Source organism: Orcinus orca, chromosome 2 (assembly GCF_937001465.1).
Source record: "Orcinus orca chromosome 2, mOrcOrc1.1, whole genome shotgun sequence".
In the NCBI taxonomy this organism is placed as follows: Eukaryota; Metazoa; Chordata; class Mammalia; order Artiodactyla; family Delphinidae; genus Orcinus; species Orcinus orca.
This window is the reverse complement of record NC_064560.1, coordinates 127,140,638-127,162,546: the sequence shown is the minus strand read 5'-3', so window position 1 is coordinate 127,162,546 and position 21,909 is coordinate 127,140,638. Positions and strand designations below refer to the sequence as shown.

Here is a 21,909-nt window from a genome sequence, read left to right as displayed (position 1 = left end):
AGTTAAGCAATAGACGTGACCCAGAGACATTCCACCTGGAAATCATGAGCTCGGCCCACGCACCGAGTGCTTGATGCTTAATCCCAAACTAGAATTTTACTGACTAGTTAACCAACTTTAGCAAATTGTCAGAAGGTGCTCGCTCACCGGTTTTTTATGCTGGTAACGAAGGCCTGGTTTCACTGAGGAACAAACACGGGAAAAGGTGAGAGGAGGGTGAGAAAGTGAAAGGAAGGGGAGAGAGGTGGGGAAGGGTATAGGTGCCAACCGGGCCGCCAAGGTCCGAGCGGAAGGGGGCCAGGGTCGGGGGTCGGGCGGCCCTTGGGGGCCCCCTGGGCCCGCGCCTCGGGTGCTACGCGTGTGCTCGCGGGCGGGGCGCCCAGCGGCCGCCAGTGGCCAATCCGGGCGGGCGTCCGGGGAGGGGCGGGGCTTGCCGGCTCTGGCTCCGCGAGTCCTCCTTTTTGCACACACACGAATACAAAGAGCCATACGACCTTCGGGTATCCTTTTTCCATTTTTTTTCTCCTTAATCTTGTGTGTGTTTTCAAATTTTTTTTAAAAAATAGAGATCTGTGGCAATGCTGGGGTGAGGAAACTGTTGCTAAGGGGAATGTGCGCTTTTCCCCATTTCTTTTTCTGTCTCTCTTCCTCTTTCTTTTTCCTGGTCAAGGTTTTAAATATACCAAGAAGTTGAGAAGCAGGATGGCCGTGTACAACTGTTTCCAGCCAAATTTATAGAGATTTTTTCTTTTTGCTATCACATTTTAAGAACTGGTAAATTTTTATGGTCAGGGAATTTTAAAAATTTATCCTCTTGGGAAGTGTAAGTTTCTTTTTTTAAGCGGGATGAAGGGATAATGTAAATTTCTGCCACAGGCAACGTGTAAGGGAGCGGAGATTTGAGACTCCCTCACAAAGCTGTTTGCGTGCGTTTTACACACCCTCCCCCAGAACCAAAACCAAGTGGCTTGAATGTGGCAATTGTCCAAGGCCAATAGGTTAAAAATGTTTGGATTTTATAATTGTGACACTCATTTCCCGGCGGGGGGGGGGGGTCAAAGCCCTTCTTACAGTGTGTCTTACACACATTTTTCATGAGAACATTGTGTGTGTGTGTTTCTTTAAGCAAGTAATTTCGTAAAGATTTATCTTGGGGTTTTGTGCTTTGTGTATATGTACAGTATGTGTATATGTGCCGTATCAGATTTTGTTTTCAAAAGCGATTGCCTTTGGTTTTTTGTGTGCAAAGTAGCCCCTAGGATGTGGATTTTTTTGTTGTGTTCCCAAATGTGATCCAGACAGGATTTCATGTGCAAATTAAAGCGTAGAAGAAATCCTGTGCATAGAATTACTTAGGCATTTTCATTCCATGTGCATTTACTGTATTTTCTGCTCTTCTTCTAAAGTATCAGATTAGTGAATAATTAAATAATTGCCAAGGAATATGCAGTCCATGTGGCAAATGAGGGTAGGCAATGCATTGAGTCTGTGGTTTAAAGCCGCCTTTCGTGACTGTTTTGCCTAAGTGGTTTTGCTTTTTATTGTCTCACGTTCTTAAATGTACAGCTGTGTATATTTTGGCCTTTATGTGTGGTTTGGTTGGTGTGTTCAGAAGGGAAGTTCTCTCTTGGCTTTTTGACAAAATGGTCGTTGATAGGTTGGGATTTGTTTGAAAAGCTTCACAGCTGGCAAAATATCAGGAAAATAATCCAGTCAAGTCCAATTCTCAAAAACTGTTCATGGTGGTGGTGATGGGGGAGGTGCCAAGAGGAGGCAAAGGCAAATAATATATGGGAGGGATAAGAAATGCATTTTGGTGATCATGTTGCATTTTTAAAATGAAAAGCTTTCTCCCCATGCCAAGAGCCACGGAGAGAAGTGTATGACTTAGAGAACAACAGGCTCAGAACAGCACCTCCGGTTACAGGAGACGTATTCTCACTTTTTTCTGTTACAGAACCATCGTCTCCTATTAGGAGTCATACGGAAAATATTTATATTCAAATCTCTATTGGCAGATTGGAGTGAAAGCATAGGAGGTATATGGGGTGATGAGGGAGAAACTGGAATGTCACAAGTGAAGTAGCGACCAGGAGATAAAAAAAGATCTACTGTAGAGTTCAAATTTCAGGACAACAAAACCTCTGTGTGATAATACATTTCCATTCCCCACCTCGCGTCCCACTCAGTTTCAAGCAGTATTTAAGACACCTAACAACGGCGATTAAACTGTTTGTACAGGTCTTGACATTCACTATAATGAAAGTAGCCCGTGTGGGCTCTGGGTTTATCTGTATTGAGTGCATTTTTATTCCCTAACAATACAAGTCAGATCAGTCTCAAATGTGGATCATTCCACAAGTTTAGGCCTGCGTATCTTTGAAATCTAGTCAGTCTAGTGCCCTTTGTGATGGCAGCAGTGTTAGGAATTTTTAATGGAGTTTTGCTCTTAATCTTTTTCGCCTTACTGCAGGTCTTCACGTGTACTTCCTACCTTCTCGGAAAAGAGTTCTTCTAGAGCAGTATACACAGCCCAAGCCCCTGTCTTCCTAGACTATTTAATTTTTAGTAGGATTTTAGGCTCGGAGGCAATGTCCTTGCTTTGAATTTCTTTGTAAGAAACAAAATTCCTCCCACGAATATATCGTTGTCTTGGCCCTCCTACCAAAGCAAAGCTAAACTCGGTTGGTTTTGCTTGGGAATCCGCGGGGCCCCTCGAGATGAAAACTTCTTTGAAGTAAGGGCAGCTGCCACCTTGCTGAAAGATCTGCAGCTGAGGCCGGCAGGAACGAAAAGCCTTCCGCCACCAAATGTATGAGGCCGACTTGTAGCCACTGTACCTATAATCGTGTACACGCAGCTTTGTGAGCAACAGAGAACAAAAGCGAGTAAACAAAAAAAAAAAAAGGAAGCTAAAGATGGCGTCTGACGGCTTTGAAAAAGCCTCGCAGTCGTGTCCCTCCCTGAAGAGGCCCCTCCCCTCCCTGGCTTGTTGAGTGATTGTGGATTGCGGCCAATAACGTCCCCAGCCCTGCTCCGCCTCATCGTCCAACCGCCAATCACCGGGGGCCCGGAGACTGGCAGGGCGGGGCCTCCCCGCGTGCGCGCGCTGGCCGGGTACACGAGCCGCGCCTCGGTCCTCCGCGGCCGCCCGCGCGCCCTTCTTGGCGCCGTTCGGTCAGCTGGCGCGGCGCGCGGGGCACACGCGGTGGGACACCCTTAGGGCCGCCAAGGCGGGATCGCCGCGGGAACTCTCCCGCCATACTCCCCCCAAGCCCTCCGAGCTTTTTTGGCCACGTAGTCTACCCACGGTGACCCAACGAGATCCCCGGCCGCGCCTCGGCCAATCTGCTCTCTGCGGGCCTTCTGAGGAACACCCCTTTCCCAGGACACCTAGGGCATAGTCTAGCGGGGGCCTCAGTGGCGGGTCGACCTGTTCCTTGCGGCCTCGAGGGCGGAGCTCAGCTCTATTCTCCCTTGCGCCGCTGTGTCCTCCCTGCCTGTGGCTGAAACGTTCTCTTCGGAAATGGTTCTGCTGTCCCTCGTGCCCACTTTGTCATCTTTGACTAATATTTAATCAGCTAACGTTTACCGAGGGCTCTCTGGGCACACGATACAGCTTTAGGAGCTAGTTTTTCATTTTTCAGTTTCTCCAGAAATGCAGGAAGAGTCATTTACGTCAGGCACATGGATATGGAAACCTTAAACCGGTAATTTTAATCTCACCAAGTTGCATTTTAGCACATGTAAAGAAAAAAGTGCTATATCGGGTTAAAAACCGTCGTACTACTATACAGACATACTTGGAATTTTCGGATTACGTGGGATCCTTTTCTTAGGAACTCATTCTGCCCTCTGGGTCTACATCTTTTTTACCCCTAGAAACGAAGTCTTAGATTTTGTTTTTTTGTAGATCCTTAGATGGGTCAGTCTTTAAAAACGTAGAAAAATACTGTTTTATGGTATTTACTTACCTGCTCTTGTGTGATAAGGAGCTCATGTCTGATAAAAATAGGTTTTGAGAGGACCTTCTATCCCGTGAGACATTTTGCACCTTCAAGTGGGGGAGAAGGGCTGACCGGCACAGCAGGAACTTTAAGTGGCCATTTTCCTTTTTTATTTCTTAAAATGAAGATTATGGTATCAATTGCTATGCTTTCAGTAATCACATTTAAGGAAGTCCATTGCTAGCATGACCCTGAATGAGTCAAGGGCCCATTATAAAAACGTATATCATCTGAGTGATACCATACCCTACACACCTATTAAACAGTGGGAAAACTTTTATTTTTCATAGTTTGGAGGTGAACTCAGTCATGCAGAAAATTCAAACTCAGAATGGGTTGAAGCAAGCAAGGGAGCTGCCAAGGGTATGATATATTTAGTTCTAACAAAAATACATGTCTCGGGAGGAAAGGGATAGTTAAGATTATGGACAGTCTCACCCTGAGCTGTCTGTCTAAAGAAGATGAGTTTTCTTTCTTCTTTATCTAAATACTTATTTTAAAAAAACCAAAATTTTTGAAAAGTACATTTTCTAGGCTCCTTTCACATGTATTAAAATTAGACCAATACAGAATGAACCCCAAACACACAGATTTTATGTAAACTTAAGTTTGACAGCTGCTGCCATTTTGTGTTGGCAGCTCATCATAGGATTGAAGATCTTTTTCTTAACATTCAATTCTAAAAGTTGATAGCATTTTGCAAAAGGCATGTATGTTATTCAGTGGTGGTCAATCTTAGTTTATTCCTGTTTTTTCTTTCTTGAACAAGAATGCAAACTCTTGGTTTCAGAATAAATCAGCAATCTGAAGTTGCAAAAGTTGACAGTATTAAAGTTTAATAATAATGGTATAGACACTGCCTGGATAATTTACTCCAGTTAACTGTTGCTTTGCCAGACATTCCATGGATTGCTTCATGGGCTATTAAACAGTTATACATTTTGAGAGGTAAAATAAAGATACCATAATAAAGTTTAGCTATGTTAATAATGTTGGCAGGGTTAAATGGGCTTTAGAACCTTAAACTAGTGATGGAAAAAAGCAAGAATGATTAATTATGGTAGGTCTGGAGTGTTAGAAAAGAAGAATTTAGCAGGTTGTAGCAACAGATAATGCAGCACTATCTATAATAAAGTTCTTTGATCAGTTTGAATTATTCAAACTGAGAAATGTCTGTAAAGTAAAAAGAGTGTCTCAATAGCATATATCTTTGTCTTCCTCTCTCCATGTCAATGAATCTTGGCCGCTGAGTTCATCTTTTTCTTCTCCGCAGTCTCAGGGAAGAGCTTGCCTTCCTTCCTTCTCATGGGCGAATCCTTGCTAGAAGAAAACTTAAATCCTTTCCTAATATGTTTATCCTTTCCTTTTTCACTGGCCTTTTTCTTTCTGCTTTTTAAACATACTGAGGCTCTAGTGCCCTCTCTGACTTCCTATTTCCTTCCTTTCATAACTAAACTCTAGAAAACTTGACTTCATGTCTTGCTTCCATTTTCTCTCCATCACGTTCTCTTTCGTCTACTGCATAGTATTACTTTCACTACAAAAAATACCTCTCTGGTCATTGCCAGTGACCATCACAGACAAATAAATGTATTTCCTTAATTTGCATCTTTTTTAACCATTCTGCTGCACTTGTCACAGTTGATTGGATCCACTTTCTTGATATTCTTCTTCTTTTTAATAAATTTACTTATTTATTTTTGGCTGCGTTGGGTCTTCGTTGCCGTGAGTGGGTTTTCTCTAGCTGCAGCGAGCGGGGGCTACTCTTTGTTGTGGTGTGCAGGCTTCTCATTTCTCATTGCAGTGGCTTCTCTTGTTGAGCACAGGCTCCAGGTGCGCGGGCTTCAGTAGTTGCTGCACGTGGGCTCAGTAGTTGTGGCTCACGGGCTCTAGAGTGCAGCCTCAGTAGTTGTGGTGCACAGGCTTAGTTGCTCTGTGGCAATGTGGGATCTTCCCAAACCAGGGCTCGAACCCGTGTTCCCTACATTGGCACGCGGATTTTTTTTTTTTTTTTTTTTTTTTTTTTTTGCTGTACGCGGGCCTCGCACTGTTGTGGCCTCTCCCGTTGCGGAGCACAGGCTCCAGACGCGCAGGGCTCACGGGCCCAGCCGCTCTGCGGCATGTGGGATCTTCCCAGACCGGGGTACGAACCCGTGTGCCCTGCATCGGCAGGCGGACTCTCAACCACTGCGCCACCAGGGAAGTCCCTTGATATTCTTTCTACTTTGGCTTTCATAACACTCTTTTCCTCCCACCTTACTAACCATTCTTCTCTTTCAATGAAGCCTCTTGCAAGGATTGGCTCGAAGTGCTGTCCTTGGCCTTTGCCAAGGACTTTGTATTTACTCCTTGGAGAGCTCATTCACTCTCTGAAGTTCAAATATAACCTCCTACTAAAGTTTCCAAATCTGCATTCCAGCTCTGACCTTCCTCCTGTTTTTGTTTTTCAGTCCTAGCCAGTTGCTTTCAGAACATTCCATTTAAAGATGCTGCCATCAATTTGAAATTTAACATGTTGTATAAATACACATTTTCTCAAACATGCTGGTGCCTCCTCTCAGCTTCCTCATTTCTATCATTCTGTCAGTGGTACCATCTTCTGACCCTCAGGTTTATAATCTTGAAGCTGTCTTTAACCAATCTCTATCCCCCACATTTATTAAGTTAAGAAATATGATCAGTCCTTCCTCCAGGATATTGAACCTTCATATCCACAATGCTGATTCTCATCACTTCTCTCCAGGATTAAACAATCTCCTAACCTCTAACTGTTCCACTTTAGGTATCTAAGACAGGGGTCAGCAAACTATAGCCCCTAGTCTTAGGTCTGGCCTGCCACCTGTTTTTGTATGGCCCATGAGATAAGAATGGCTTTTATATTTTTTAATGTAAATATTAAATGTAATTTGTGACATTTCTGTGTCCATAAATAAAGTTTTATTGTAACACAGCCATGCTCATGTTTATGTATTGTCCATGGCTGCTTTGTGCTACAGTGGCAGAGTTGAATACTTGTGACAGAAACCACATGGCCTGCAAAGCCTAAGTTATTTACTATCTAGTCCTTTACAGAGAAAGGTTTGCAGACCTCTGCTCTAAGAGTTTCCTTAACTCGATTTTCAAAGTCCTCTGTCAGCTTTCTGTACCTTTTATATAAGCCATTTTGCTCTGATCTCTCACATGTACCCTTTTAATTCTGTTATGTTTTTTTCCCTCTCACTTATCATGTCTTCTTACGACCCTCCCAGTTCATCCTATATCTTGCTCAAGGCTCAATTGTAGGTTTTTCTTCGATAAGCCCCCTTCCACATGATTTCATTCTGTTGATCTTTCTATTATTTCTATTTTGAACTTTCTATTATTTCTATTTTGAACTAACTCCTCAAGATTTTTTTAGTCTGTACCATATTTTTAGGCACATGTGTATATTTTGACTTGTCCTTTAGACATTCTATTCTCACATGCACCGTAAGCTCCTTGTGTGTAGGGACTTTTGTCTTCCCTTCACTTGAGTACTTGGAGGTGGCAATCCATTTTGGTGACTCATCAAAATGAGGCATGGCCATTCATATAGAGAATTTTTAGAAACACATTTTTGTTGTTGTTTTTAACTTGCTCATCTTCTCTAATGGGGATATATGTAACTAATGATATTAGTGTTTTGTTTTTAATAATTTATCCAGCATTTGAATTGGTGTCTGGTTAGTAAATATCATAATGTGAAATGTTCCTTTAACACCTGCCAACTCCAGTTTCCTCATGCTTTTATTTCAGTGTCTTAGAGCTTATGTGGGAGACTCTAGCAGGAGCCTGGGAAACTAAGTCAGCAGTAATATCCATAGGAACCCCAAAAGAGTTATTTGAACGCCCATTATGCTACACTGCACTGTACCAGGTTTTTATAGGCATATTAGTTCAAGAAAACACCTATTTGTTGCCCTGAACGTGACATTCTAAAATGGACATAATTAGGTAATACACAAAATCGAAAAGCAGAAAGAAATTGAGGGACAAAATTATAGAGCAGATAGTATCATGATATTTTATGTCAACACAAATATGAAAATATATTTAGCATTAAAAACTAGCAGAGTTGAAATTATCCTTAGTCTAAACCAGTTCATGATAGTAAGTAAATTACAAATACTCTTGTTTTCTCAATACCTTTCTAATTTGCGTCACAGAAGGTTTTGTACTGATAAATGCATCTTTGTATACTTGAATTCATTTTTTCTTAGAAATGTGCTATTAAATTTAGAGGGGAAACTCCCCAAATTCTATTTCAAGCCATTGTATTTTTTTTTTTTTTCCAAGATTAGGACATCAGGATGGATGTCCAGGATGGGAAGACAAAAGGTTTCAGGAATCTCGCTGTTACGTGTGGAGCACTGACTGTGTGCCAGTATTCTGTAGATGCCTTATATATATTATATACAGTCTTCACAAAAGCACTCAAAAGCATCTCAGAGATGAGAACACTGGGGCTCAGAAAAGGGAATTATATGCCCAAGTTCACACAGCCCATTTTAGTGCTGTTTTGGGAAGATTACCTAAGAAAGACCATTTAAGGGGAGGGAGGGGCTCAAGGTAGGCACAACGCTGGCAGGGGTAAAGGCCTCCTGCAAGAAAGAGTGAGTTTTGGGGGCAAGAGTATTGCAGTTGTCAATTTGATCCCAGGAAGTGTACCCACCCGGAGTCCCAACATGATGCATCTTCATTTCTATTTTTTTTTAATTTTTAAAAATTGAAGTATAGTTAATGTAATTATATGTTACAAATGTACAATATAGTGATACACAATTTTTAGAGGTTGTACTCCATTTATAGTTATTATAAAATATTGGCTACATTCCCTGTGTTGTACAGTATATCCTTGTAGTTTTATACATTATTTATTTATTTATTAAAAACAGTTTTTTTAACTGAAGTATAGTTGATGTACAGTATTATATAAGTGACAGGTCTTAATTTCTTGTTGTACAAATCCTGAACCCAAGTGGTATATTACTGTTTACATAATTTTCTTTCTCTTACAACATCCATGTTTCAGATTAAACTCTGCATGATATTGGTTTTAAAAAACTTAAAAACCCCGCTGGAGCATGTAGGACCTTATTTAGGAAGGAAAAGGATATATTAATGATTCATCCACAAATTGACCTGGGAATCACTTAGTGCTTTCCTTTAACCTTTCGTTTTAATTTGACTTTAACCTTTATTTTTTGTTGTTGTTGTTTTTGTTTGTTTGTTTTATTTATTTTTGGTGGCGTTGGTCTTTGTTGCTGCGAGTAGGCTTTTCTCTAGTTGTGGAGAGCGGGGGCTACTCTTTGTTGCAGTGCATGGGCTTCTCACTGTGATAGCTTCTCTTGTTGCAGAGCACAGGCTCTAGGCACGCAGGCTTCAGTAGTTGTGGCACGCAGGTTCAGTAGTTGTGGCGCACAGGCTCAGTTGCTCCACGCCATGTGGAATCTTCCTGGACCGGGACTCGAATCTTCCTGGACCATGTCCCCTGCATCGGCAGGCAGATTCTTAACCACTGCGCCACCAGGGAAGTCCTAACCTTTAGTTTTTTAGGTTTAACTATGCCTTCCAGTGACTCTAATGATAGAGAAGCAGTAAATGGATTTAAGTTCTTACAAGATGTGAATATCTAGCACAGAAAAGCATTTCTTCCATATAAAGGGTAGAAAAAGCAAATTAAAGACTATTCTTTAAAAACCAAATGTAATTAAAATGCATTGTCAGATTTACATTTTAGTGCCTCAGAGGCATTGATATTGCCTGTTTCCGAAATGAGATTGCTGACTCAAAACAAACAAACCAAATCTCGGAATGTGGAAAATTCTCCTAACCTTCTCCTCTCCTTTTTTTTTTTTTTTTCCTCTCTCTCCTCTCCTTTTAATTGTGATGTTATGATATAATTTACAGGGTAAGATAGAAATGTATCTCTTGAGGAAATTGTAAACATACTTAAGATTTTGTCACTTAGGGAGCTTCAGGCAGAAAGATTCTTTTTTCTGTAATCAAGTGTCATTTAGAAAATGACAATATGAAGTTCCTTGGAGTGTTCTCAGTGGTACAAACCAACCCTCCCACACTTTTTTTTCCTCCTGAAGTAGTTTAGTTGCTTAACTACAGTGATTCAAAAGAGAGGCAGTTTGGCTTATCATTGATATTCTGGTCTCTCCTTTTGGGGGCTGGTTGTGCGGGTAGAGTGGCAGCATGTAGCTACTTAGACAATCCCGTTCAGCTCTGCCTCTCCCTTAAGCAGCATGAGAAGTGGAGTTGAGGGTCCCCAGTTGGTTTCTCTGGGCTTCCAGCTGGAGGATTCAGAACAGCTAGTTTCTATTGCAGAGGCTGTAGGCCCAGGTGTACAAAGTGTGAGAGTAGGGGGCTGTGCACAGCCTTGGTTACTGCAGCTCAACTCTCCTATCCAGCTTTTCCTTTCATTTCCCTGCCCACCCCCAAAACATTAATGATATAATAGTGTGAAGTTGGCAACACGTTGGGGGCTGCATTGATTGGCCTTTTTCTTGTTTAGGAGTCTTACTCTGAATGCATCTGTATGCAAATTATAGAGACGGTAGAATCATGATTTTTTATGTCAACAAAAAGTGGTATCAAAAAAAAAAAAAAAAAGTGGTATCAGTTTAAATACACACACACACTAAACTGAAAGTAGCCATAACTGGATTCTGCTGTCTTCCCCTGACCTTGAAAAAGATATATAAGTTCTCTGCATGTCTCTTCTCTGGCCCTGGGTTAACATGTGTTTCCTAGAGCTGTTGTGTGGATGAGATTAACCTACATGAAGTGTTCTGAACTCCTTAAGGAAGGATGTCAAAGCAATAAAATGCAATACTGTTTTTACAGCCAAGACAGAGAGACGGAGAAGACAGATCTACATTTTCTTCCTTAATTTTCTGATCTTTCCAGATGCCGGTGGGTCCTTTTGAGTCCCAGCTCTGTTCCTTAGCTTGGAGTGGTGGGGAATTCCATGCCTTCCACCCTCTGAAACTGTGTTCCTCCCGAAGGCCTTTGTAGGCCCACCCTTTTGGGAAGGGGTGAGTGTGACCCCCACTGTGTTGAGCTAGGGCAGCACAGAGAAGAAGGCCCTCTGCTCCATAGCCCAAGGAGAGGCAGCCATGGACTGTGTGCGCCTTCAGGGCTAGCCCACTCCTCCTTCACAGAACCCAGCCCCCGGGGGCCCAGGCTGCTCCGACCAACCTCCATGAAAAAGGAGAGTGAATCCAAAGAGACCAGAGCTTCGTGCGGTCCGGTCGACTGGGGAGACTTTTGCAGCAGTCCAGCAGCGTGAGCACGGGCCTTCCTGCCTCTGCCACCATGTCCTTCAGCGCCACCATTCTCTTCTCCCCTCCCAGTGGCGGCGAGGCCAGATGCTGCTGCTGTGCCTGTAAGAGCGAGACTAGCGGGGGCAGCACAAGCTGTCAGGGCGGGAACCCTCCTCCCAGCACCCCGATCACGGTCACCGGACACGGCCTGGCCGTCCAGAGTTCAGAGCAGCTCCTGCATATTATCTACCAGCGGGTGGATAAGGCCGTGGGTCTGGCTGAGGCTGCGCTGGGTCTCGCCAGGGCCAACAACGAATTGTTAAAACGTCTCCAGGAGGAAGTGGGTGAGCTGAGGCAAGGGAAGGTGCCCGTCCCCGATGAAGACGGCGAGAGCCGGGTGCACGGCTCCCCGCCCAAGGAGCCCGGGCCCCTCAAGGAGAGCCCCGGAGAGGCAGACAGGGCCTTGCCGGCCGTGGAAGAGGAGTGTGACAGTGTGGGCAGCGGCGTGCAGGTGGTGATCGAGGAGCTGCGGCAGCTGGGAGCGGCCTCAGCTGGGGGGCCTGGGCCCTTGGGCTTCCCGGCCGCTCAGAGAGACGTACGGCTCCCGGTATGCGCCCTGGCTGCAGGCGAGGGGCCTCCGATGCTCAACCCCGTGAGTACGCAGTGCAGGACACTAGCGGGGCTGTGCTTCTGTGCTCTTCCCGGCCTCTTTCTCTTCTCTTCTCTCCATCCTTCAGCCTTTCTTTCGGTTGTATCTGTGACAGAACAGCACGGTACCCAGTTTCCTTTGCCGGCAGGGAGAGTCAGCCCTCCTGGGTTTTTTGTTTTTTGTTTTTTGGGGGTTTTTTTTTGGTACCGTGGCCTCTCCGGCAGAAGGTCATTTTCTGGCGTGAGTGGTGTCGGGGCAGTGGTACTGCGCTCCCTCTCTGTTGCTCTGCATGGCACCTTCTCCACAGCTGCCTTGGCTGCTCCGTGGGTTCTGCCTCTCCTGGCAAGGATGCCTGCCGAGCACAGACGGCTCATTCATATTTGATCACGGGCCCTCTGCTTGCCAAGAGGAATTCAGGACTATGAGGGAGATGGGGATGTGAGGAGAGAGAGGCAGAGGCGGGGAGAGAGAGAGAAGGGAAGGTGGGAGGGAGAGGACAAAGATAATAGCCGACAGGTGTAGGGAGGGAAAGAGGCAGGGGGAAATGAAGGGAAGGAGAAAAAGTGGAAAACAAGAGCAGAGGAGAAAGGTGAACCTAAATGGAAGGAGAATTGATGCAAGAGAGAGAAAATGAGGTAAGGTGGGAGGGAGGTAGAGGACAGGAAATAAAAATGAGGAACAGAAATGAGAGTTGAGAGTTCACAGTAAGAGGATGATAACATGTAGGGAGAAAGAGGGAAGCGAGCAGGCCTATTTTGTGAGCAGGAAAAGACAAAGAAGCACATGTGCTATTTCAGCTTCTTTACTGCTCAGGGCCATATGAGCAGGAAAATCCTGGCTGAGGAGAGTAAAAACTGCAGAAGTAGTTTCACACATGGAAGTATGGAAAGGAGATGGAGCAACTGTAGAGATCTCAGAGATGGGAAACTAACAGATGTGTTGCCACTTGAGAGACAGTGGGAGGTCTGTCAGCTCTCCTCCACCCTCTCCTCCAGAGCGTCCTCCCTCTGCCCTGTCTCTGTTCCTCCTCCCCGCCACGACGAGGCCCAGACACCCAGGAAAGTGTAGAGCAGCAGAACACACAGGGTTGATGGGAGGGATGAGACTCCCAGCCCATCTGCTGGATCTAAGGAGTGTGACCAGTTGTGTTACACTGCAACTGGTCACTGCTGCCCCGAGGCCTAGCCACGTGCGGGTGATGGCCCCGCGGCTCGCCCCAGTCTGTGCCCCGCCAGGGACTATCCTTGGTTTGGTACTGTTGGAGGAGGAGCTGGGAAGGTGGGAGGAGGCTAGGGGGTACCTGGCCAGGCAGAGCCCTGAGCTGTGGTTCTTTCTGGCAGGGAAGGCTTCCAAGCCAACAGGATGGAATTAGATTTCACAGCACAGAAAGCAGCTCACAGGTCTATAAATCTCAGCCTCCTCCCCCACTTCTTTCTGTGTTTTTTTTCCCCCACTTTCACTGTTTTGTTTTCTGGGCTGCAAAAATCCCCCTCCTTTCTTCTTTCCTCTCTCTCTCTCTCCCGCTTCCTCCCTCCTTCCTTCCCCTACCCTCTATGTCCTTGAGTGAGGGCACAGGCAGGCAAGCAGGTGTCAGGGCAGTGACAGTCGGATGTGGCCAGAGCAGGATCAAGGTGAGGGCACACACTGGCCCCGCAAAGGGAAAAGGGTGGGCTCGGGGAGGCAGTGCTAGCCTCTCTAGAGATTTCCGACTTTGTATCTCCCTCCTTTGCTCCCATATCTCTCCTTTTTATTGTTATTTTATTCTCTTGCTCCTTCTCTTGCTTTGTTTTCCTTTCTTGTCATCACTTCCTCCCTCAACTCCTTTCAGGCAAAACACTTACCCAGCTACATTTCCTATACTCAAGCACAAAGCGTAAATGACTACTCACAAAGCATCAGAAACATGCCTTCTCTGTATTATCAGTCCTGTGGTAATGACCCAACATGAGAGGCCCTGTACCCGCAGAAATATTTGCCCACACTCCTTGTTCATTATACTTGGCCAATGAATGATGGTTGATCAGGTTCCCGTAAGCCTGGCTGGCTAATAGGCTATTCTTTTTTATGTTCTTAGCTGGTGGATGATTATGTGGCCTCTGAGGGTGCAGTGCAGCGGGTGCTGGCCCCTGCTTATGCCAAGCAGCTTTCACCAGCCACACAACCGGCGATCCAGCGGACAACCTCAGAGACAGGGCCGGAAAACGGAACCAAGCTGCCCCCGCCCCACCCCGAGGACATGCTCAGCGCTGCTGCTGCTGCCCTGGAAGGTGCCTTGGAAGAATCAGGCCCTGGGGGAACTGGGGAGCTGAGACACTCTCTAGGATTTACTGCTTCCCCATGCAGGACCAGAGGGAGTGGGCAGAAGAACTCCAGGCGCAAGAGGGATCTGGTCCTCTCTGTAAGTGAGCTCGCTTTCTCCACATTTTTCTTCAGTCTGGAGAGATAAGTGAAGAGGGAAATGTGGGTTGATTTTAAACGTCCCATATCGAATGAATGGTATCCTGAAGCCTGCTGGAGTGGGAGGGGCAAGAAGGAGAGAGCCTCTTCCCTAGCCCAGGGACAGGCAGCCCCACTGCTATCAGTGGAACTTCTTTAGGTTTTCCCAGATAGATTGATATCTTCCATTTAAAGATAAGGGAATTATATCATATATATAATTATATAATTACATCATATCTCCTGGTGATCTCATAATCCTGATGGGAAGATCCTTAAGGGGTTAAGCAGATTGACGGCAGCAGAGCAGCACTGGAAACTGCCTGCAAATTACCAGTGTTCAGGGTGAGTAGCAAGGGTCCCCATGGGCAGAAAGGCCAAGGTGTCCTGAGGTGGTCCCATACCCCAAAGATGCAGAGGGCCACTCAGCTCAGGTATAAAAGGTTTGGAGATTCTACTGATTCTCAGAGCACTTGGCAGGGAAGGTACTGATATGATCCAGTTCTGCCTGAAACCTTGCAGTGGCTCGGAGCCCTAGGAGCGTCACTAAACATCCTACAGTGTACAGGATGTCTCCCCCAACACCCCCATTATCCAGCCTAAAATGTCAATAGTGCCAAGGTTGAGAAACCCTGTTTTAGGGTGACCGTAGACCTTTGGATCCGCTCTGTCGCCCAGAACATCTTTCTGATAACTGTGGGGATGTTCTTTAGCCGTATCTGTTCCCATTGACGGTAATGGGTCTCCACTCTCTGGATAATGGCTGATGAGGTAACTTGAGCGCTCTGGTTAGGAGTGGAGGTCACCACTGACATCCAGCAAGATCTCATCATAGTATAGAACTCATTTCTCCTTGTTACAGTCTTAGTAAAGATTGAAAACAGCTGACTACCATTTATACCTCCTTTATTCATATTACTTCTTTCTTTTTCTAAGAGATCCTACTTTACTCTGCCTTTTCATTTGATGTTTTTACATTGACATATTCTTTTTTTTTTTCTCTCTCTCTCTTCCAGAAGACACCATTCATAATCAGTATCAACTGGTTTCTAACCTTCATTTCAAATTTTGGTTATGTTCAGTGACATGTCACTTATCAAGAACAGGGAATAGGGGGACTTCCCTGGTGGTCCAGTGGCTAAGACTTCATGCTCCCAAAGCAAGGGGCCTGGGTTCAATCCCTGGTCAGGGAACTAGATCGCACATGCTGCAACTAAAAAAAAAAAAAAAAAAAGATCCTGCATGCCATAACTAAAGATCCCGCATGCCGCACGAAGATCCCGTGTGCTGCAGCTAAGACCAGGTGCAGCCAAATAAATAATATTAAAAGAAAAAAAAAAAACAGGGACTAGGTTTAGTTTCTCTGTCATGGATTTCTGGCCCAAGAGGGCACTGTTGTTGCCAGTGATAGAAATGAAGGCTTATACCTAGAAGTACATTTCAAGGGATTTCCCAAAAATTCATAGTGCTTAAATTGTGAATAAATGTGTGACAATTAAAATTTGCATAAAATCAGGACTTTTGATCAGTTCCATTCCTCTAGTGCCTACTAACTCCAGCGAGAGGTCTAGTGATGAGGCCTGGCTTCTTCCTGCCCTTTGGAGAGCTCAGCATGGGACCTTCTGGGAGGACAGCATTCTCAGTCATCCTGCTCTGTGTTATAGTGCTTGAAGAGGCGTGAGAGGACCAGTCAGGGAGTCTTGCTGCCTGTCACAGAGTCTGTGGGTTTAGAGGGAGAGGGATAGTTGCAGACCTTCACTGTTCCAACCTTTAGCTCTGGGAAGGAATGAGAGAGGCATCTCTCCAATCTGAGGAAGCTGCTGTGGGTCACTGCTAGAGATCCAAAAGGACCAAATCGGAATCTTAATTCCTTGGACTGCTGCAGATCCCAGCCACCCATTGGGGAAATTATTCATTTTTAGCTCACTCAGGAGGTAGGTGAGCCAGCAGCCTTTACAGTCTTAATGCTTATTATTGTCTAGAGTATTTTCCCTTTCCACTTCAAGCTTGGTTGGATGTTTATCAGCTGATCTCTTCCAAGCCACTTGAATTGGAAGCTATGCAACTCCCCCACCCTACTTTTTTTTCTTTTCTTTTTTTCTGCAACTCTTTCAAATTCTTTCTGAAGCATTTACCCATCTTTTGTGATTTTTCAAGTTTGGACTTCTAAGAGGTAAAATAACTATATCAAATATGAAGCTAGTACAACAGTCTTTTTTATAGAGTGGAGACCCTAACCATAAAGAGTTAACAGTAATTTCCTAAGTTGATATGGTCAGTCAGCCACAGGGCTAGGAGCGTAAATTGGGCATAAATTTTTTAATATGAAGCTGAAATCCTGAGATCAGCATCCCATCAGTTTGGGACTGGGTAATTTCCATTGACTGAAGGACCTTGGAATGAAAATAGAAACAACAAAACTAAATTTAATAGGAAGAAATGTAAAATCCTACATTAAAGTTAAAAAAAAAAACAGTTGCAGAATGGTGGAGATAGTAATCCATGTGGAAAATGGACTACAAGCTCACTATGAATGAACTCTGTGACACTGAGAGTAGGGATGGGCTTGCTAAGAGAGGTACAGCATCTTGGGTTTCATTCCTAGAAGTATAGAGTTCTAGTCAGGGAAGTAATGTTCCCTTTGGCCAGACCTCAACAGATGAGTTAGATTCAGTTCCAGGTGCCATGTTGTAAGAGGGACACTGGCAAACCAGAGAGGCTCATAGTTTCATGAGGAGTCTGTCTGGCAACTATGTCATGAGGAATGGTTGAAGGACTTGGTGTTTAGATGGGATAAGAAAAGACTTGGTAAGTACATGGAAGCTGTCTTCAAATACTTCAGGTGCTGTTAGGGCAAAACTGGGGTCAGATTTTGGAGCATCTAAGGCAAATTTTTTTTAATTAATTAATTTATTTTTGGCTGCACTGGGTCTTTGTTGCTGCACGCAGGCTTTCTCTAGTTGAGACGAGCTTGGGCTACTTTTCATTGCGGTGCATGGTCTTCTCATTGCGGTGGCTTCTCTTGTTGCGGAGCACGGGCTATAGGCGCGCGGGCTTCAGTAGTTGTGGCACGTGGGTTCAGTAGTTGTGGCTCGCAGGCTCTAGAGCACAGGCTCAGTAGTTGTGGCGCTTGGGCTTAGTTGCTCCGCGGCATGTGGGATCTTCCTGGACCAGAGCTCCAACCTGTGTCCCCTGCATTGGCAGGCGGATTCTTAACCACTGTGCCACCAGGGAAGCCCCTGAGGCAAAATTTTTTAACAATTAGAGATGTTCAATAGTAGCTGAGTCAAAAACTAGTGAGAACCCATCATTAAAGGTGTATAAGCAAAGGTAGTGACTTCCCTGGTGGCGCAGTGGTTAAGAATCCACCTGCCAATGCAGGGGACGTGGGTTCGATCCCTGGTCCGGGAATATCCCACATGCTGCAGAGCACCTAAGCCCGTGCGCCACAACTGCTGAGCCTGCGCTCTGCAGCCCGCGTGCCACAACTACTGAAGCCCGCACGCCTAGAGCCCGTGTTCGTCAACAAGAGAAGCCACCGCAATGAGAAGCCCGCGCACCACAACAAAGAGTAGCCCCCGCTCACTGCAACTAGAGAAAGCTCACATGCAGCAATGAAGACCCAACACAGCCAAAAATAAATAAATAACATTAAAATTTTTAAAAAAAGAAATGTCCACTTGCAGTAGCCCTGGTGTATATTTGCTCTCTCCTTGCTGTTAGGAGTGTGTTTGTGGAAGTGTTTGAAACCCTCTACTGTAGTGATCATATTCCCTGGGAGCAGAAGGAAGACCAGGGGGTAATCCTGGAGACTCCACAGAAATTAAATGAAAAGGAAAGAAAGGGAGGGTTCATTAGAAATACTAACTTGGATCAGCTCTCTGGCTAAGAAAGGGCATCAACAGAAATGGTACCTAGACTATGGGCAGGATTCAGGCAGAGAACCCCACAGGGACAGTGCCTAGGGACCAGAGGAGGGTTTCATCATATTTGCTCCTGGCTTGATTCTGTGTTTGTTTGTTTGTTTCCCCTAGAAATTGGTCCACAATGTGCATAACCACATCACCAACGACAAGAGATTCAATGGGTCTGAAAGGTACGATCCTCTTGAGGGAAAAGATCATAAGGAACTTTGCCAAGGAGAGGGAAATAGAGGGGGCTGCTTCAGTATAACAGTGAGGGTAAGGCTTCCATCTCACCATTGCCCCTTGTATACTGTCTTAGGCCATGGAGGACTTTACCACAAAGTTGATTAGTGCTGGGAACCTCTGTCTAGCTTTTAAAATGCTGACGAGGGACTTCCCTGGCGATCCAGTGGTTAAAACTCCACTCTCCCTGGGCTTCCCTGGTGGCGCAGTGGTTGGGAGTCCGCCTGCCGATGCAGGGGACACGGGTTCGTGCCCCGGTCCGGGAGGATCCCACATGCCGCGGAGCGGCTGGGCCCGTGAGCCATGGCCGCTTAGCCTGCGCGTCCGGACCCTGTGCTCCGCAACGGGAGAGGCCACAACAGTGAGAGACCCGCGTACCGCAAAAAAAAACACAAAAAAACCTCCACCCTCCCACTACGGGGGGGCACGGGTTCCATCCCTGGTCGGGGAACTAAGATCCCACAAGCCACGTGGTGCAGCCAAAAAATAAATAAATCAAATAAAATACTGCCTTATTCACTCTCTTCTCTTGTGGCAGCATCAAGTCCTCTTGGAATATTTCAGTAGTGAAGTTCCTTCTGGAAAAGCTCAAGCAGGAGCTGGTAACCAGTCCCCACAATTACACTGACAAGGAGCTGAAAGGTGAGAAAAACTAAGTTAACTCCCATCCCATCCTTTCTTCATCCCCTGTTCCTGGCCAGAGGAGAAGAGGCATATGGAGATGATTTAGGTGGTTTTGAAAATAGAGGACTTTAAAAAATTGGTTTTGGTTATTCTTTTCACCTGCAATACACACAGGATTGTCTCTAATTGCCTTTTTGTTCCCCTACTCAGTCTGAAATGAAAATGGGAGAAGGAAAGGGCCAGAACACCATCATGCATGACATTTACACGCAGAGCCTGAATCTAGGGTGTTATAAAAAGGAGGTCAGAGTCCAGCCCTGCTCTTTTGTCCCTAAATATTATGTCCTGGGTTTTCTACTTTCCTTGCTCTTCTGTTATTTGTCTGTAGCACTAAGAAAGCTTCTGCTAAAAAAAAAAAAAAAAAAAGAAAGCTTCTGCTGAAAAAGTACTTGTAATCTGCTGTCAGCTGAGTAGAATGGGGGTAGGTTTAACTGGGAGTGGGGGAAGGGAGTTACAGAAGCATTGGAGTTGTCTTTTTTTTTTTAACGTCTTTATTGGAGTATAATTGCTTTACAATGGTGTGTTAGTTTCTGCTATATAACAAAGTGAATCAGTTATACATATACATATGTCCCCACATCTCTTCCCTCTTGCGTCTCCCTCCCTCCCTCCCTGGAGTTGTCTTTTTATAGTGGGAGGAGTTCCTGTTGGAGACGGAGGGAGGCAGAGGGAGCTAAACCAGAGAGGAATGAATAGATGCTGATGGACATACCCAGAAAGCCCATCGTCTAAACAGTGGTTCACCCTTCTCCCATCCAGTAGTATTAGGGCAAAAAAAAGGGCTGAGGACCCTGCTTTTTGCTGCCTGCCTTCTCCCTCCCCACCAGGAGCCTGTGTAGCCTACTTCCTTACTAAGAGGCGTGAGTACCGCAACTCCCTGAACCCCTTTAAAGGCCTAAAAGAAAAAGAGGAGAAGAAACTTCGAAGTCGCAGATATCGGGTAGGTTTCTAGTCTTTCCTTTCAAGATGCTAAACTCTAAACGCTAATAAATAAGTCACAGTGGGAAGGGCCAGGGGACGTGGCATCTGAGAAAAGAGTTGAGATCCAGGAACGGAGCAGAGGAGGAGGAGGAAGGGAGTCAGTTCTAAGATCTGACTTGGGTTCTCTTGAGGACTTGTGTTCTCTTGAGAACTTGGTTCTCTCGGGCACAGATTTTACACAGCCTCCCTTCCACCCAAAGCCTTTCCCCAAACCTAATGCGTGGTTTGTTGCTTTTCCTAATCTCTGTCCTGGGCTCCTACCTTAGCTTTTTGCCAACCGATCCAGCATCATGAGGCATTTTGGCCCTGAGGACCAACGCCTGTGGAAGGATGTGACAGAGGAGCTGATGTCAGATGAAGAGGACAGCCTTAATGAGCCAGGTGTCTGGGTAGCCCGGCCTCCCCGTTTCCGGGCCCAGCGCCTCACGCAGCTCTGCTACCACCTGGATGCCAACTCTAAGCATGGCACCAAAGCCAACCGTGTGTATGGACCTCCCTCAGACCGCTTACCTTCTGCTGAGGCCCAGCTCCTTCCACCAGAACTTTACAATCCTAATTTCCAAGAGGAGGAGGATGAGGGAGGTGATGAGAATGGACCTGTCTCCCCATCTTTTGACCAACCCCACAAAACCTGCTGTTCTGACTTGAACTCGTTCATTGAAATCAAGGTGGAAAAGGATGAGTGAAATCTATAACCAAGAATAACTCTGGCATCCGCCTCTTCCCATGTCCTCAAAATGGGTGGCCACAGGGCTTCCCAGAATAACGAGATGTCTTCTGCAGTCTGAGAAAGCAAATCTGCCTCTCTTCTCAACACAGTCTCCACTAGAAGTGGAAGCTGGCAGCTCTGGTGGGATAAAAGGACTCATCTCCAAGGGGGAAATACTCCCCCCCTCCCCCCGCTGTGAACGACAAGCCAGAAAATGCTTATTCCTAAGCATAACAGTGCCTCGGAAGAGCCTGGGCTGAGAAAAGGAGGATGGGTCCAAGAAACAGGAGGCCTTCTTGACGTATGCCCTGGTCTCTGAGTTGTTTTTTCTTCTGGTTTCACTCAAAGCTCTAGTGAAGCGGCCCTTGGTCGTACCTTCTACTTCTTCCCCTGACTGCTGGTCTTGCTCCGTAGTGGAAGCAGCACAGGACCAGGCCAGGGTAATACTGCCACCTGGTGGACAGTTTCAGTCATGGGCTTCATTCTTCTGAGCAGAACACAGGCTCCATCCGTATTTGGGAATTGGGATCTAGATGTAATAGCTATTGTTTATTGAATTATATAAGGAAGATTTTATTATTCCCATTGTACACATGAGGAAATTAAGGCTTAAAGAGTTCCCCTGTCTCACCAGCAGCTGCTTTCCCACCGTGTGACCAAGCAAGTATACATGGCTTGGTAGCTATCTCTTAGTCCTGTCAGCCGAGCTGTATTTTGAGGAAGGTGAGTGTGTGTGTGTATGTGTGTGTGTGCACACAAGCACACATGCAGAATATATATACACACACAAAATTTGTGCCTTTTTGGATGGATTGAGAAGTAAATATGGCTTTCTCTTCACTCTGTCAATCATACAACAAATACTGATTGCTTACTAGGTGTCAGGTGCTGTGCTAGGTGCTACGGATAAACTGTTGAACAGGTTAGATACTGATCGGAAGTTTTATTGTCTAGTCAGGAAGCCAGGCATTTAAGTAAGCAATGAAATGAATTGTGATAAGTG

General features: G+C 45.4%; 1 protein-coding gene across 4 annotated transcripts; it reads left to right on the top strand.

Annotated features, from left to right (window-relative positions):
• The first annotated feature begins 432 nt into the window (after window positions 1-432).
• Window positions 433-21,746, top strand: C2H14orf93 (chromosome 2 C14orf93 homolog). Of its 4 annotated transcripts, none has more exons than XM_033411641.2 (7): window positions 433-500; window positions 10,944-11,951; window positions 14,023-14,346; window positions 18,419-18,480; window positions 19,071-19,174; window positions 20,044-20,156; window positions 20,464-21,746. In XM_033411641.2, the coding sequence occupies exons 2-7, from the start codon at window positions 11,352-11,354 to the stop codon at window positions 20,881-20,883; spliced, it is 1,623 nt and encodes a 540-aa protein (XP_033267532.1). In that variant the 5' UTR covers window positions 433-500; window positions 10,944-11,351; the 3' UTR covers window positions 20,884-21,746. The 4 variants fall into 4 exon arrangements, with proteins under 4 accessions (XP_033267532.1, XP_049562409.1, XP_033267533.1 ...); XM_049706452.1 differs by lacking the exon at window positions 433-500 and adding an exon at window positions 568-586; XM_033411642.2 differs by lacking the exon at window positions 433-500 and having other exon boundaries at window positions 10,645-11,071; window positions 11,198-11,951.
• The last annotated feature ends 163 nt before the right edge of the window (window positions 21,747-21,909 follow it).

Excerpts from the sequence above, each read along its gene's own strand:
- C2H14orf93 (XM_033411641.2), top strand. The coding sequence starts at position 11,352 with ATGTCCTTCAGCGCCACCATTCTCTTCTCCCCTCCCAGTGGCGGCGAG. Across the intron at positions 14,347-18,418 it reads AGAGGGATCTGGTCCTCTCT|AAATTGGTCCACAATGTGCA; the intron begins GTAAGTGAGCTC and ends TGTTTCCCCTAG. Across the intron at positions 18,481-19,070 it reads AGATTCAATGGGTCTGAAAG|CATCAAGTCCTCTTGGAATA; the intron begins GTACGATCCTCT and ends CTCTTGTGGCAG.